Source organism: Natator depressus, chromosome 15, assembly GCF_965152275.1.
Source record: "Natator depressus isolate rNatDep1 chromosome 15, rNatDep2.hap1, whole genome shotgun sequence".
Lineage (NCBI taxonomy): Eukaryota > Metazoa > Chordata > Testudines > Cheloniidae > Natator > Natator depressus.
In genome coordinates, this window is record NC_134248.1 from 6036775 (window position 1) to 6054441 (window position 17667).

At 46.8% G+C, this 17667-nt stretch overlaps 1 protein-coding gene across 4 annotated transcripts in view; it reads right to left on the reverse strand.

Moving 5' to 3' along the window:
• The window catches only part of AIFM3 (AIF family member 3), a 124773-nt gene that overhangs the window by 16301 nt on the left and 90805 nt on the right, over window positions 1-17667 (reverse strand). For all 4 annotated transcript variants that reach the window (XM_074972590.1, XM_074972588.1, XM_074972589.1 and 1 more), the window contains exons 15-18: window positions 15053-15129; window positions 12312-12429; window positions 8792-8890; window positions 5721-5796 (exon numbers count right to left, since the gene is read on the reverse strand). In XM_074972590.1, coding sequence (XP_074828691.1) covers window positions 5721-5796; window positions 8792-8890; window positions 12312-12429; window positions 15053-15129 — 370 coding nt within the window. The remainder of the gene's footprint in view (window positions 1-5720; window positions 5797-8791; window positions 8891-12311; window positions 12430-15052; window positions 15130-17667) is intronic.

Here is a 17667-nt window from a genome sequence, read left to right on the forward strand (position 1 = left end):
GGCATAAACTGAACATCCAGCCAGCCTGCAAGGTGGCGCTTGTTCTTCAAGGAGGCCATGTCCCTTTGGGATTTGCCATGATGGTGATGATGACAGGAAACGGGGGAGGGGCTTCAGGAAGCCACTTATACCTACTGGATTCTGAAGGTGCATCTGCACTGGCCGGGCAAAACAACGCAAAGTTTCAGGGCTGCTGTAACTTTCACCAAGTGAAACTTTCACCAAGGTCCTTATGGGACCTTGTACCAGTTATGCATTGGCCTGGTGAAGTAATCTCCATCCTTACCCCTCTCACTCTCAACACCCCTCAGCCCCCATCAGAATGTTAATGGTCGTTGGTCTAGGAGCCAGCTATGACATTTTATGCCAGGTGAGAGCTCCCCACCACTCGAGACTTTCTTAGCCAACTAGCTGAGGCCAGAGTATGCAGGTGGCAACAAAATGGTTTGAACATGAGGAGAGCATCTGGGCCTTTAAACCAAGATTGGATGCCATTATGAAAGAAACCCCCTACCTCAGCCACTAGTTACTGGGCAGGATGCAGGAATCACAGGGTGAAATTATCTGGCCTGTGTTAAGCAAGAGAGCACACCAGTTGATCAGAATGGTCCTTTCAGGCTTTAACATCCCTGAGCCAGATTCTTAACCAGTGTAAATGGGCATAGCTCCAGTGAAGTCATACTTCAGTCACCAGACTGTCTCTCTTCTCCCACCTCAACAGCATGTTTGCAGCAATCACTTTAAAAACTATGTTGAAAAATGTTTTTTTTAAACACAGTAGAAACTAGTGTGGACAGGCCTTAGAAGAACAGCAACAGAGCCTGATTAACCTGCATTAGACTCCAACACTGCTCCCATACCTCCAGGTGTCACAGCAATGACACCCAGATCTGTGTTGTACACAATCTTGGGTGAAAACCAATAATCCTCAAGCAACTAACCCAAACACTAGCAGGCTAGTACCCTGCCTGCTGGGAATGCCAGACAAGTTACAAACTAGTTTGTAAACAATTAATTCTGGGAGACTCTCTCACTACAGAGAATGTAGTCTCTTATCTAAATATCAGATCAATGTACAAAACTAGAAGTAGATACTGACACGTATAAAACTTCTGGGATATCACGGGCACCTAATTACGTAGCTGAGATGAAAGGTAAGAATGAAAAATGACAATTTCTACTTCATTGGTTCAAAGACAAGGAAGTAAGAGAGAGACACTATCAATCAGCTAGGGTAAAAGATTTGCTATTCTGAAGCAAGGAATAAACTATGTATATATTTGGGAGAAAGAAAAGAGATCACACAAACACTTTCCAAATAGGTAGCCTATCGTTGACTGAGAATTGGGCATGATTGAGACAATGACAGAACCATTGTCAATGGGGAAATCCTATTCTAGACTCACACACTCGAATTATTAACTTTGGAAACATTTCTAGGTCTTGTAATGTCAACAAAGTTACGTACAACTAGGTCCTTTTATGGTGTCTCAAAAAGGACATCCTAAATACGTGTCACTTTTGAAAATCTTGGCCATAGTGTGGTATGGGCAGGAAAAACTATAAGAAATGCCTCTTAACAAAATCAACTGGGGCACCATTTCTGAAACTGGGGTGTGGAAGAATTAGGAATCAAGGTCTACAGACAGAGGACATGAAATCCTGATGGATCTCCACCACCTTTGCAGCATCATTCCTCCCTTTCCAACAGGAGCCCTTCAGTGGGGTTGGGGAATCTGTATGTGGGGATGGGATTGGCTGGAATGGGAGGGTATGAGGTTGGGGAAACAGGGATTACTACTGTGGAGGAGAGGTTCTGGGGAAAGGCAACAGCAACGATCCTTCATGGTGGATCCTCTGGGACAATAATCAAGAGATTCCGCAGGGTGAACTGTATGGAGGGCCCTTTCTCCTATGTTTCCTCTCCTGGGGGTGATCTAGCACCAACATATTTGGTGATAAGAAACCAATCTCCTTTGTGACAAGAGCACTTCAACCTTTGCTCTAGCAACACCACCCAGGGGTCCTGGAACAATGTGTATAGTGGGGGTGCTGAGAGCCATTGAACCAAACTGTAAACCCTGGATATGATGGAAACCACTTCAAGTCAGGGGGTGCTGCAGCACCTCTAGTTCCAGCACCTATGGCACCAACAGGGGCTTTGCTTGTACTGGTGCCCTGGCTTTTGTTGCCCTGTAACTGTGGGGTAACAGGCAGGTTTGGTGTTTTTGGTTTTTTTTTGTTTTTTTTTTTTAAACCAATTGTATAATTTCTTCTTCAATCTCTGAAAAAATAATGTTAGTTTAATTGTGAAACTGAGCGGTGAGAGCAGGCCCTGGAATGTAAGCCATCCGCATTTCATTGCAATGAATTAGACAGGGGAGATCAAAGGGCAAAAGGGGCCCTTGGTACCTTTCCAAATAGGCAGCTAGGTACAGTCTCTCCAGCTTTGACTAGTGGTAGAAGAAGTCAGAGGAGAGTCAATTTATGACAGTGGCCTCTCTCCCAACACCAGCACTGAACCATACTGAGTTGCCATCAAAGGTTAGAAAGAAGAGACTTTTTCAAGCACCTAGAAATAACTCCTAGGGCCTGAGAGGCAAAGACTGCCCTTGATTCCAAGTAATTGGATATAAAGAGATAAAGAGAAGGTGACACTAGTCCCAGGCTTGGAAGAACCCCAGACTGATTAACCAGTGCAGCCCCCCACTAGCTAGAGCTGTTCAAAGTTACCGCAAGGACTCTATGCAGGTGATCACCCTATTATAGAAAAGTCAATTCCTGTGGGCTTTCCTAAGTCTCAGAATAACACTCATACTTTTAGCAGCAGACTCCCACTTTCTATCTGGTTTATTTAAGGCTTATTTACAACCTGTAATATTTACATTAAGGTTGGCCAGCAGGCTCTGTTCAAACAGCTCTCCTTTCCGTGACATTTCACTGCTCAAAATCCTTTTCCACTTCCTTGCTTTACTGAGTGTTGAACACAAAGTGATGAATCAATTACCATAATAACATGCTGTCATTATTCATATTAGCTATCCATAGCTTTTCATCTTCAAAATACTTTACAGATGTTTAAAGAGATTTGACATTTCCTTCCTAATTAGGGATGGAATAAATACCAAAATATGCCAAATATTTTCCTGTGGTATTGAAGGGGAGGAATATCAAAGAAAGCCCCATTTTGAGCTTCAATATGTGAAAGAATCATGTCACCATACAACTTTTATTGAGCACTCCTGGAATCGTGCATTCAGTTCTGGCCACTTCACTAGCAGAGAGATCTTGACAAACTGGAGACTGTTCTGAGAAGAACAACAACAATGATCATGGGGTTGGAGGAACTGGTTAAAGGACTTATTTGAAAAGGTTGAAAGAGCTATATGTGTGTAGGTCAGCTAAGGAGCAGCTAAGGGGGAACATAAGTCTGTCCATATTAGGGTGACCAGATAGCAAGTGTAAAAAAAATCAGGACGGGGATGGGGGGTAATAGGAGTCTATATAAGAAAAAGCCCCCAAAATCAGGACTGTCCCTATGAAATTGGGACGTCTGGTCACCCTAGTCCATATCCGAAGTAGAGTTGGTAAGAAATGTTTTGATGGAAGAATTTTCTGTTGGAAAATGCAATTTCATTGAAATAAAAATGGCTTTTGGGAATGTCTCAATTTCAACAAAGTTTTTGATGAGAAAAGTCTAGACAAATCGTTTAGACTTTTCTCATTTCATTTAAGTGTCAAACTGTTTCATTTTGATAATGTAAAAATGTTTCTTTCCAACTTTATCATTTCAATGCATTTTGTTTGAACCATTATAACAAAATGTTAATGTTAATATTACATGTTTATATATTGTATTTAATATATATAATTGTGAAGGGGCATGCACTCACTCTGCTGGGGAGGAAACCAGCGAATTCTTCTGGGCTTATTCAGCACCTGTAAGTCTTGCTCTTCCTGGAGGGGAAAGCTTAAAAAGGGAAAACTTGCCACAGGATGGGGTGGTGAACTGGAAGAAGACTGATACACCTCAGAGACTGCTGACAACAGAGACAGATCAGCCAAGAGGGAGACAGTTGCAGGCCTCACTGCTCCTGAAACTGCACGGACCACTTGTAAAGCAGGATGCTCCAAGAGGAGGGGCTGGAGGTAGACCCTAATTAAAGACAAAGACTAGTTGATAAGCCAAGCCCCAAAAGGGATGACTCCAGAAAGATTGCCAAAGAGAGGGGCCGCCTTTGCCTTTAAATTCTTTTACTCTGTTCCCTGCTCTTGTAAGGGAAAGAGAGAGAAAAGGAGCTCTCTTTTGTTGGTTTTGCTAGGAGAACCCCTCAGCTGGGGGAGGGCATTAGAAACATCTAGACATTTAAATGATATGGGAATCAAAATGAATCAAAATGATAAAGTTGGAAAGAAACTTTTTTTCACATTATCAAATGGAAACCATTTGAAGAGGGGTCTGGCAGGGATCCACGGGAGCCCCAGCCCCCACAGTGATATATTTTATTGCACTGACATTGTCAGAATGGAATGTTTTTATGTTTCCAAATGGAGTTTCTTAACATTTTCATTTCATGGGAAATTCTGAAATTTCAGTTTTTTATTCCGATTCAGAATGAAAACAAATTTCAAAGGGTTGAAGTTTCCCACCGAACAGAAATTCCATTTTCTGACCCTCGCTAGTCTGACAGGTGTGAAGAGCGAGCAGGGGGAAGGCCTATTGCGAGTGATAGACAGGGGGAGAAGGAGGAGATCTGGGATGATGCAGTCCATCACTAACTTCTAGGATTCTGTTATATGTGGAGCAACATTCTACCCTCCCCATCACCACCATCAGCCCTTCACTCCCTTTCTGCCCTGTCCCAGGCCCTCCCCTGTGGGCCAGTGGAAGTGGGGTCCACTTTGTAATCACAGTGTTGTCGGGAGAACACAGGTGCTATGCCAGCCCTTACCACTGACTCTGTGAGGGGAGCACTATCTGAGAGATTGTAATCGTTCCAGAGCCTGTGGCCTCCCAGGGAACTCAAGATGCAAAGGAAGGACTTAGTTTTCATTCTCTCTCGCACTTTTCCTTGTAAAGTGCCTTGTAAACACAACTGAGGCCTCCCCCCAGCCCCAGCTCTAACCACTGAACGTAAGGGGACACCTCCTTCTCCAGTGTCCTCTCAGCATGCCTATTGCATCAGGCCTTGGAGGCAAGATCTGTGAGAAATGCCTAGTTGCAAATCCCACTGGGGCTTAGGTGTGAGGTAGGTGCTGACCTGCTGGGAGATGTCAGGAATGAGGTGCTCTGTGAAGGACCAGCTGCTGAAATGGAGGTGCCTTGTGGACTTTAAAGGTGGGAAATTGGTGCCTACAGGCCAGTGGCAGCTAAATATTGGATGGAGATGCCTAAAGTGAGTTAGGCACTTAAATCACGCTTAAGAATCTCACCCATTGCACCTAATCCACCCTCCTGCTCTGAGGTCTATGTTGTGCTGGGCATGCCTAGAGAACATTCATCGTGCAGAACAGACTGAACCTAGTGCCCTCATGCAGCATTGGCCTCAAAACTCCTCCGATTTCAAATGCGTCTTTTTATTAATGCACAGCAACCTGAATCCTTGGAGGGGGGAAACCTGATGGCTAGTGACTTCAGCAGAAATATTTCCTTCTACTCTAACTGAGCAGACAGATTAATGTCCATGTTGGGATATCTCAAAGGGAAGAGAAACACTTACTTGGTGTAGAATGCCACAAACTTCAGTTCATCTAAATCGCCTTGAAAGATGACATCATCAAATCCTTCCCCATGGCCTGAAAAACAGGGGAAATGTCAAAGCAGTGCAGGAGACAGGATTCTGCTCCCTTTGCCCTGGTTCCACATTACACAATCTTATGTGCACACAGATACACACACAGGCAAGCACCTACGGATGTAGACACCCCCCCCCCCTTTGTGTGGCGCTGCTCTGGATTATAACACATGCCATACGGCGGTGGTCTGTCTTACAGCCACAACCTCTTTTTGGACGACAGTCTACAAACCATACACACCATGTGCTGGAGTTGGTGTGACAGTCGTAAAATCCCAGCATTCTTTGCTCAGCCATCTCCCAAATGATTCAATCATAGTGCTATGGGAAGCCACAGTCTGTCCACTAAGAGCTAGAGTCAGTAAGGAATTAAGTGCATAAGTGTCACTTTAGGTGCCTAAATCCCAGAATCTGGCCCCACTGGGATTCACAAAACCACTGCTCAGCTGCCACCAAACCCTGTAGGCTCCTAAAATTGCTCAGTACCCATGTTTCTGCCTCTGGGCATGTGCACTGCAGCACCATGCTGGGTGTCCAGGGAGAAGGAAGAAGACCTCCCCCATAACTTTTAGCCCAGTGATGAGGGTACTCAGCATGTCTATAGGAGTCCCTCAGTTCAAGTCACCCCCTATGCCTGTGGGTGGGGGCAAGGAATTGAACAGGGATCTGCCACCTCTCAGGTGAGCGCCTATCACTGTGGTATGGGATAGTCGGATGTGGGGGCTCCCTCAGTGTCTCCTGTTGAAGCTGTTGCACTGAGGACAAACAAGGAAAGAGTCACTGGGAGAAGGGAGTGTGTGTTTTTTGGATAAGATCCTTGCCAAATTCCAGACAGCACTCACAAGCCCCTGTTTGTTCTCAGGGTGAGACTGGCCACATGTTTCTTGACTGCCTAACTATTTGCTGGGTTGGGAAAAAACTGGCTGTTCTGAAATCTCACCAGAACAGACTGGGAGGGTAGAGGGACTTTTCGGTTGACTTGGTGTGTTAATATTTTGAGCGAATGTGGGGATGACGACGCTTTAGTGATCCATGTGTAATGTTTCCTTAAGACACATTTTGCTTTCATATTCATTGTTTGGTGTATATATTGCAATTTTATAACACTTCTAAATCGTTTTTAATGTAAGTTTATGTGAATAAAGGTGTTTTTCATTTCTCTCTCTTTCATTTCTCTCCCTGGACCAGTGATTGGTTCATTAATTATCCACAGAAGCAGCTAGTCCCTCCTGCCACTTGCGCTGCTCACGCTACATGTCTATTTTTAGCACACTAACACTCGTCAAGCTAGCACAAGTATGTCTAGCTGGAAATGCCACCTTCCAGCACCAGCATAGATGTACCCTGACTGATGCAGGAGGCACTGGAGGTTCAGAATAAGGTTATGAGCATAAGGACCTCAGCGGGATAAACCAACAATATCAGATGACTAGAGAGAGAAGGCATAGCTGAGAGAGAACATAGCAAAGAAACTGACTTCTTGATCTGAGGGCCAGTTCTGTTCTAGCCTTGGTGTACTTCAGAGAGGCCTTGGGGCTCCTCTAACCTATACTTGCTGACTCTGGCTCCAACTGGCCAGTACATGAGCGGAGAACAGCCAGAGCAAAGTAGCACATTGGTCCCCTATGCTAGAGGCTGCAGGGGGTGGTGAAGGAGCCAGCTATTCTAGCTCTATCTCTGCTGGGGATTGCTTCACAGTGAGGGAAATTCAGTGGCTTTCTAGCCCCTTGCTGAGGCTAAATGGGATGAAGAAGAGACTCAGACCCAGAAGTGATGTCCAGATTAGCACAGTGGTTATCTTCCCTATTTGGACGGGCTCGGACCTCTCACCAGTAGAATCTACTGCCAAGCCATTGAACAGGCAAATTTACCTTCACGTGTTATTCAGATGTTTTAGAATGGGCTTACCCAGTGCTACGTGTGCAGGTATGAAATATACAAACGATGTGGTAACTCAGGCTGGCATTTTGAATTCATGCACAATATGGGTCCCAGGAAAACTTCACATTATAAATACATTTTCCATGATGAAAAAAAAAAGAAAACAAATCTCCTGTATCATCTGACCTGGGACCACAGAAACTGAAACGCCTCAGTCGTCGTGATCATATGATTATTTTAACTTGTTTGGAATTCTTTTAAATTAAACCTTAACTCTGAATGTTGTGGCTTTATAATGCTTCTTTTGGACAACACTGCTGTCATGTATTTCACTCGAAATATGCACTCTTCACTTTAACTCCCTGTTAGCATAGTTTTTGTCTGAGAATTCTCTCAGAACTCCTCATGTTCACACATCAGCAGTGCCAGCCATGGGCGCCGAGTCCGTGGGGGCTCCGGGGCTGGAGCACCCACGGGAGAAAAATAGCAGGTGCTCAGCACCGATCAGCTGTTCAGCGGCTGGTGGGAGGCACTTGGGGAAAGGGGCTGAGCAGGGGCGGGAAGAGACAGGGCGAGGGCAGGGCCTCGGGGGTGAATTGAGGGCGGGGCCTCGGGATGGAGCGGGGGTGAAGCACCTACCAGGAAAAATAAAACTCAGCGTCTGTGATACCAGTCATCACAGTCCAGCTACCTCACACCCTCATTGGGTCCAGGTGCCATGTCCAGCTCAGGCACTGCCCCCCGAAAGAGTTTTGGGTGTTGCCCCTCCCCCGAGTCAGATTCAGCTGTCACCCATCACCCCTAACCAGGTTTAGGGATTGCCCCTACGCCTCAGCCAGGGACAGGCATCTCCTCCCCACTGAAGGTCAGGCCCTGCCCCCAGTCAGGTTCAGCACTGCACTCTCAAAGCCATCTCCCGTTTGTAAATCTTGGGACGCTGGGGTCTCCTCCTGTTCCCACAGTAGCACGTGTGGCATTTTTTCCTAAAGCGCAGACATCGGTCGCTGGTGAGACCCCTCCAGGGAGCTGGGTGTTATCCCCCCAAGACTTCTCTAAGGCTTCTGTCCAGTTCAAGAGGCTGCCTTGCTCCTCAGGCTCACATTAGTATGTCTGACCTGCATATCGTATGCTCTTCCCAAACACAGCTGTCCACAGATACGGGACCGTGTTGATCTCCATGCCATGGGCCAGCATGTTCAGAGCTGCTATGCGGCCTGGAAAACCGAAGAAACAGAGTGTAAGAAAGGAAATCGTGTGGGAGTCTTGTCACATGCTCTGGGCCTGGTCAGGCCCAGAGTACTCGGATTGCACCCAGGGCTTTGGGATGGTTTAGAGCCTTTTGCTACCAATTGCTCTAATCACAGTTTAAGTGGAGTCTAAGGCCTGGTCTACAGTATGCGGTTATTTTGGAATTAGCTGAGTTACCTTGAACTAAAACTGGTTCCGTCCACACAACCAAACCAGTTTTTTCGATTTAAAGGGCTCTTTACCCCGATTTCTGTACTCCACCTCGGCAAGTGGAGTAGCGCTAAAATCGAGATCACAGTTCCAGGTACTGTGGATGCAACTCAACGATATTGGCCTCCGGGAGCGATCCCAGAATGCTCCCTTGTGACCGCTCTGGACAACACTCTGAACTCCGATGCTCTAGCCAGGTAGGCAGTAAAAGCCCTGGGAACTTTTGAATTTCCTGTTTGGTCACCATCAGCACAGGTGACCATCAGCACAGTCCACCATCACAGGAGACCTTTCACCTTAGACTAAAAAACTCCCATCAGACAACCAAGCAGAGGGACGACAGCAGAAGTTACATGAACCACAATGCTAGCAAGGTCATGGTGAAGCCCCTCAGTTACCTGCCTTCAAAGGAAGGCTGTGTGGCTCTTGTTCACATATAAACCCTTAATCTGCACGTTTAGAGGGTGCCCTCCCACCTCCAAGAAGACTGGCTATCAGTAAGGATAAGATTATGTCACGGAGGTCACAGATTCCATGACTTTCAGAGACCTCCCAGACGTTTTCTGCTTCAACCCCAGGATGGCAGGGCCAGAGTTCTCAGCTGCCATGGGGGGGCCCCAGAGCTCTCAGCTGCCTCAGCGGGACCTGGAGATCCGAGCCACCGCAGATGGTGGGGCCCCAGAGCTCTGAGCTGCTGGGGTTGTGGCAGAGGGATCTGAAGCTGTTGGCAGTGGCAGATGCTGGACTTCCCCCTTCCTCCTGCAACAGATCTCAGGCTCTCTTCCCCCTCCTCCCACCCCCACTTGGGCATCAGTCAGTTCCCTGTCAACACCCCCCGACTCCATTATTTTTAGTAAAAGTCACAGACAGGCCACAGGCTTCCACGCCTGGCACCTTTCACAGATATTGAAAAATGAACAAGGAGAGAGGGGAAGAGGAGGGGCAGTGGATAAAACACTTCTCAAGAACAGAGACCTTTATGGGGCAAAGTATCACTGCCCCTCCCCAAAATCTGTACTGGCACCATGGTGATTCAGGGCTTCATAGACTGAGAATGGCGTTGCTGTAGGTAAAGAAGAGCATGTTTTTAGTGCCGATGCTTGTTTAGGTCATGTAATGATATTCAAATCCTCAAAGCATGTTTAAAACAATGCTAACCAGAGTATTGTGTTCAAAAGGAAGGGTAACCTGGGTGATAGAACTCCAAAAACTGACCACTGGGGCACCTGGCTGGCAGACTGGCAGTGCCACGGTGGGAAGCATGAGAATGGGGGGCGGGGAAAAAAGGCTGATGCAAAAAGGAGAAAGAGGCTAGTGTGCAAGAGGGGAGATGACTGAGTCCTTCAACTTGACTGGGGGGAGGAGGCGGAGTTCCTTTTTTCTGGGTAAACTGTTGGACACTGAGAGAAGCCAAATGTCTAAGGCCAGTAGGTTAAGGACAATAAACGTATTTTTAAATATATCAGGAAGAAGAGGAATTCTAGCAATGGTCTAGGCCACATTTGATTATGTTCAATATGGACAAAGAAGACAGTCGCAGCCAGAACTACCTAGACTTGGTGCTTGAAAATCGCTCAGTTCCCAACACTGAGAACAATTATGAGCCAAACTGAATAAGAGGAAAAATTGAGATAGAAAAATGTGAATGAAAAATAGGAGTTTATTAGAGGGCCAAAAAGCCAGGATTCCACACTCAGGAAGGATGACCACTTGGGCTAAAACCCAACCTGGTTCCGTGGTGAAGTGAAATCAACATTAGAAATAAAAAAGAAACAGAACTAATGGAAGAAAAGGGAAATACAAGGAAATCAATATCAGTTAGAGGCTATGAAGTGCAGAGAATTGATAAGGGAAGTGTCACAGGGCGGCTGACCCCCTTAAATGAAGCAGATCCGGTGCCCCTGTGCCAGTTTGGCCATTTAAGAGGATGAGGCAGTGCTGGAGGCTGTAAAGGAGCAGGGCCTTAGTGGGGAGACAGATCTGCTGAGTTGGGGTTACCAGCTTCATTCAGAAGAAGGCAGGTGAGAGCTACCAGTAACCAAGAGACTACAGGAGGTCCTCGTAGGAAGCAGAAGGTATTTACTGGGAGAAGGCTGAAGGCAGGAGCAATGCAAGTGGGTTTTGTTGGCTGCTCTCCCTGAGCCAGGGCTGGAGAGGGCGGATGGCAGGAGGAGGAGTGGCAGCAGCAGAGAGAGGTGCCTGCTGGCTCTAAGCCAGAAAGCTGAAGGAGGAAGCAGGCTAGAGGCGGGGAGCAGCAGAAGGGCTTGCAGCTGACATGCTGGAGAGCTGGACCCAGGGAACAGCGAGAGGGTTGGGGGAGTGAGGGATGCTCCCCTGGAGAGGACAATCTCGCAGCAAAGGGGCTGTGGGGTTCCCTCTGGGAAGAGCAGGGTTACGCTCCAGCTGGAAGGAATGGGGTGGCTGTCCTGGCAGAGGGCCAGAAGGGGACTGACAAGGAGCAGAGATGTAGTGGAAGACACTGCAGTATGAGTCCCAGCAGCGAGGTGAAGTTCCTGCTGGAAAGAGCAGGGTTTTAAGGACTACATGCACTGCAGTGATATGGACTATGTGGGGGACTTTTGATTATGGACTGATTTGCACTATGTTTTGATAATAAACTGGCCCCAAGGAGGGGTATTATTGAGGCAAGAAAGCTTGTGTGAAGTTACTGGGGACTCTTAAGGAAGGAAACTGTGCCTGTCATGCCACAGCCTGCTGCAGGAGGGCGCTCCATGAAGGATTGTGCTATGGCAGGAAGCTAAAGGCATCACGGAAAAATTCCTGGCTTGCACAGCTAAGGTATAGAGCTGTATCTGGGGGCCTAAAGAGGAAGGTGGGCACCTAGTCAGATTTACAAGCACTGCAATGGGAGTTAGGGACTCAACTAGGTTACGTGCTTTATTAAGTCCCACTAGGCACCTATTTGCATCAGTAGGTACCTAAATACCTTCAAATCTGAAAAAACCCCATTGGGTAAGGACTACTGGCCAATCTAGGACAAACAACCCATGAAGGAATAATGAAGGATAATACTGAACAGTCAAGTGAATGGTGAATAATAAATCCCCATTCCCCAACTGCCTCTCTATCTAGCCAGGTCTGGCTGGCCATCTTCAAGATGCGCTTGTCCCTAAGTAGTTCAGGAGCCCTAAAGCGAAGGGACTGAAATACACCCACCATGCATATGTGCCATCTGCCAGTGAGGGATGTTCACCTTCTTGTTGTTACGCAAGGCCAGTGGAAATGTGACAGCATCACCAGCTGCAAAAACTCCTGGGGTGTTGGTCTGCATCATCTGAAAGGAAGCAAGGGGCCATTAGCACTGTAGTAGGGAGAGGGCCTGAAACATAAGCCCATGTATCAGAGACCTGAGGCCTGGGCTAAAGTAGTCAAAACTTTGCTGATATAAAGTCAAGTTGTGAGCAAGAGGCAGGCCAGCTGAGGGGGGAATGGAAAGTCCCGCCATACACTGAGCTGTATCCATTGTCACGAGCATACATGTGCTAGTGTAACTGTAGACATTGATCTGGAGAGCTAGGACCGTGCTTCATTGACAATAAACCTGACCAAGTGCCTTTGCACCTTAATGGATTTTGTGGTCATTGGGCGTTTGCTCGAGGTCTGCTGTGCCAGCTAACTGCGCAGAGCTGGGGCAGCGCACAGAGGGAACACACACGCAGCCGAAAATCTAACCACAAGCACCACCGGTGATTACGCTGCAATTGGCGTTATAAGTTCAGGGTCAGCAGCAGCTTCATGCTGCTGACTTAGACATAGCAACAAACAAGGTGTCACCCCCACAGACTGAGTGTGCAGAATTGTATGTAGCCACTACTCTACCCTTACTTGGATGGCAAGACTCACTGGATTTGGACTATACTGGTCACCTCCATAAGCACGCCTGCCTCTCGCCTTCCCCCACCTCCCAGCACGAGCAAAGCACAGGTCCCGCAAGTACTCAGCTCAGTGGAGTGGTCGGTGATGTCACCATGGTTACAACACTGAGCCAAATCAGGCAAAAAGAATCCAAGGACTAGAGGAGAAGGGAAGGGATGAGAAAGAGAGAGAAAAGAATTTGCTTCCCCATCTACACCCCAATACATTACTCCCACTTCTCCTTTGCCAGCTGTACCCACATCAGGCTCACTGGATGAAAGGATAGCAGGCCCTGGGCATCTGGAACTCAGCCTCCCCCACAGTCTCTAGTGTCAGCACTACGAGATGTTTTGCAAAACCATACCATGCCATAGGAACAGTCCTAATATCAGTACCTTCGCAGAGACAGTGAACCTGTCCTGTTCCTGCTGATGGTGAACTTTTATACATAAAGATGTCTTTTTACGCTCACAGGGGTCACTAACTAGGTTTGACCCACAACCTTCATCTTCACAGCACAGACCTTTTTCACCTCACCTACAGGAGCAATGGGCGGTGGTTCTTGGGGGGGAAGGGGAGTGTATAAATGCTACTGCTCTCTGTGTGGGCCATGTAGGGAGTCACAATCACACTTTGTTACACAGGATTTGAGAGTGCAGAGGGACACTAGGCATCAAGATTCTAGGTGTGTCTTCCTGTTTATGCGAGCATGGTTCAGATAGCATCGCCAAAGGTAACAATGCTTCTGTGTCGGTTGTCTGTGATGACTGAACCCAGAACCTCCGGCTGCAGAAGCACAAGCCCTTGCCACTTGAGCTCAAAACCACATCACATAACACACAATGAGCAGTACAGCCATAAACCTTGATCCGTGGTATAACTTCTAGAGCAGGGGTCGGCAACCTTTCAGAAGTGCTGTGCTGAGTCTTCATTTATTCACTCTAATTTAAGGTTTTGCGTGCCAGTAATACATTTTAATGTTTTTAGAAGGTCTCTTTCTATAAGTCTATAACATATAACTAAACTATTGTTGTATGTAAAGTAAATAAGGTTTTTAAAATGTTTAAGAAGCTTCATTTAAAATTAAATTAAAATGCAGAGCCCCCCCGACAGGTGGCCAGGACCCAGTCAGTGAGAGTGCCCCTGACAATCAGCTCGCATGCTGCCTTCGGCACACGTGCCACAGGTTGCCCACCCCTGTTCTAGAGGGTCACCACTGCAGAATCATATTGTTATTGTGGGTTATACACGCATCTGATTTGGCAGGCTGCTTTTTGAAGACTGTGTGGCAAAGTGGATGAGAGTTGGCTTGGTCATATGAGAGACATAGACCCAGGTCCTCAAAGGTGTTTCCCATTGAAGTTGATGGGAGTTAGAAGTCTAAATACTTTAGAGGATCTGGGTCCTGGGTTCTACCCTGGCTCTGTGAAATGGGTGCATTCGAGTCAGCCTCCAAGGCTACAGTAACACAGTGAGGGTTCTGCATGGCACAGAAACATTAATAGCAGTTAGAGTACGTTCTGTGAGTAGACCTCTTGGTTACTGGGTGTGTACTTTTGTGCAACTGCCGATACACTCCAGGAATTTGTGAGAAGGGGTGGGAGCTCTCCCTCTCTATTTTCTTCTCATTTTGCATCCCCAAAATCATTTGATGTCTCAAGCTTTTCACATCCTCATGGGACAGTCCACAGCAGGGGCCAAAATCGCATCCTCTCGCGCAATTTTATTGTGAGTCAATATTCATAAGAATCTATTAATCTTAAACCACTCACTTTGGGGCTACTCAAGAATCCCTTAGCTAAATGACCCCATATTTATCCCACATAGTCTAACCATGCCCTTAGTGAGCTACAGCAATTTTCAAGATACTCTAAAATACACATGTGTAGGCAGATTACTTTGAAAATTTGGCTCTAAACAGCTACTGCACTACAACCTTAACTCTGGATTTGCTCCCACTCCTCCGCTATATGGCTGTCTCCACACCTACCTTCAGAGCCTGCGTAGGGCCTTGCAACAGTCAGTGCTTTGACAGTATTTACCTTGTTGACGACAATGAAGCCTTTGGAATCAATGTTAATGCCGCTCTGCTTCAGAAATCCTGTTGCTGGACTTGCACCTGCCAGAAAGTCAAAGGACGTGGTGTAAGTGGGTCTGACTCCCAAATACTGGCTCTCTCATGAAAACAGATGTCAGAGCGAGAAAGGACCTGCTAATGCCAGCAATCACTCTCCTCCAATGTCAGTTCAGTTCCATGATACCAGGTGCTGCTCAGTTAACAGCTTCTGTTGGGTCTCACAAATGCAGCTGTGCTGGGTGCCAGAGGGGGGAGCAAATGAATGATTGACAGGGGGCTTCAGAGCCTTGTTGGCCAAGTTCAAAGGATGGGGAGGATTTGGCAGAAGCGAAATGCACAGACCTAGGGATAAACTGATTAGAATATGTACAACTTGTGCAGCTGCATTTGGAAACCAGGTAACTCTGTTCTTATCAGATGGCACATGGAGAGCGCTCCTTCTGTCCCTGTTTGCCCTCCTCCGCAGTACTGTCCTTCCCTTCCAGACTCCTGTGCTCCAATTAACTCACCCCACTCAATATACAAATTTTAAAAAATATCAGAACAATTTCCTTCGAAAAGTGGCGCTAACACGTTGATTGCCACCCATCCGTGGTGATCACTGTGCTTGTAGACTATCCCTCCCCCTCTAACCTTTGCCTGGCTTGTACGTTCAAGCCCCCATCCTGCAACGAGTTCCACATGGGCAGAGGGGTCACCTTCATGGAGTGCACCTGCAGGACTGAGGCTTTGTCCAGAAGGAGAGCACAAGGAGGTGGCATAGCTCCCTGAACCCGAAGCATGGCCATAAACAGAGCACCCAAAGTGCCAGCCATGATTTTTAATCTTAAAATGTTTTTGGTTGTAGCTTTTTAAAATATCGATACAAAATGCAAATAAAAGAGGGGAAATAAAAGCTAGGCCATCTCGACTGCCTAATTTGTACAAAATGACGCACAAGTACATTATGTCAATAGTTACTGCCTAGTTAAATGAGAGAAGGGTTTTGTGGGAGTCCTAGAACAGCGGTCGGGGGTCTTGTTATGGAAAAGTTTGAGAACCACCAAGTATTGGACTCTACATACTACACAATGAATATTATCATGTTTTAATGCACTTCAAGTTTAAAATTCATAAGGGTGTTGAATTGGGGGAGTCTTATCAATGCTTGAGAATAGTTTTAGTCTGTTTCTCTATCTATCACAAATATTTCAAAAGTGATGGTATCTAAGTGCCAAACGATCATTAAAATGGCAGGTTTCAGAGTAGCAGCCGTGTTAGTCTGTATTCGCAAAAAGAAAAGAATCATAGAATAACAGAGTTGGAAGGGACCTCTGGAGGCCATCTAGTCCAACCCCCTGCCCAGAGCAGGACCAACCCCAACTAAATCATCCCAGCCAGGGCTTTGTCAAGCCTGACCTAAAAAACTTCTAAGGAAGGGGATTCCACCACCTCCCTAGGTAACGCATTCCAGTGTTTCACCACCCTCCTAGTGAAAAAGTTTTTCTTAATATCCAACCTAAACCTCCCCCACTGCAACTTGAGACCATTACTCCTTGTCCTGTCATCTGTTATCACTGAGAATAGTCTAGATCCATCCTCTTTGGATCCACCTTTCAGGTAGTTAAAAGCAGCAATCAAATCCCCCCTCATTCTTCTCTTCCGTAGACTAAACAATCCCAGTTCCCTCAGCCCCTCCTCATAACTCATGTGTTCCAGTCCCCTAATCATTTTTGTTGCCCTTCGCTGGACTCTCTCCAATTTCTCCACATCCTTCTTGTAGTGTGGGGCCCAAAACTGGACACAGTACTCCAGATGAGGCCTCACCAATGTCGAATAGAGGAGAACGATCACGTCCCTCGATCTGCTGGCAATGCCCCTACTTATACACCCCAAAATGCCATTGGCCTTCTTGGCAACAAGGGCACACTGCTGACTCATATCCAGCTTCTCGTCCACTGTCACCCCTAGGTCCTTCTCTGCAGAACTGCTTCCTAGCCATTCGGTCCCTAGTCTGTAGCGGTGCATGGGGTTCTTCCGTCCTAAGTGCAGGACTCTGCACTTGTCCTTGTTGAACCTCATCAGATTTCTTTTGGCCCAATCCTCCAATTTGTCTAGGTCCCTCTGTATCCTATCCCTACGCTCCAGCGTATCTATCACTCCTCCCAGTTTAGTGTCATCCGCAAACTTGCTGAGGGTGCAATCCACACCATCCTCCAGATCATTAATGAAGATATTGAACAAAACCAGCCCCAGGACCGACCCTTGGGGCACTCCGCTAGATACCGGCTGCCAACTAGACATGGAGCCATTGATCACTACCCGTTGAGCCCGACAATCTAGCCAACTTTCTACCCACCTTGTAGTGCATCCATCCAGCCCATACTTCTTTAACTTGCTGGCAAGAATACTGTGGGAGACCGTGTCAAAAGCTTTGCTAAAGTCGAGGAATAACACGTCCACTGCTTTCCCTTCATCCACAGAACCAGTTATCTCATCATAGAAGGCAATTAGATTAGTCAGGCATGACTTGCCCTTGGTGAATACATGCTGACTGTTCCTGATCACTTTCCTCTCGTCTAAGTGCTTCAGAATTGATTC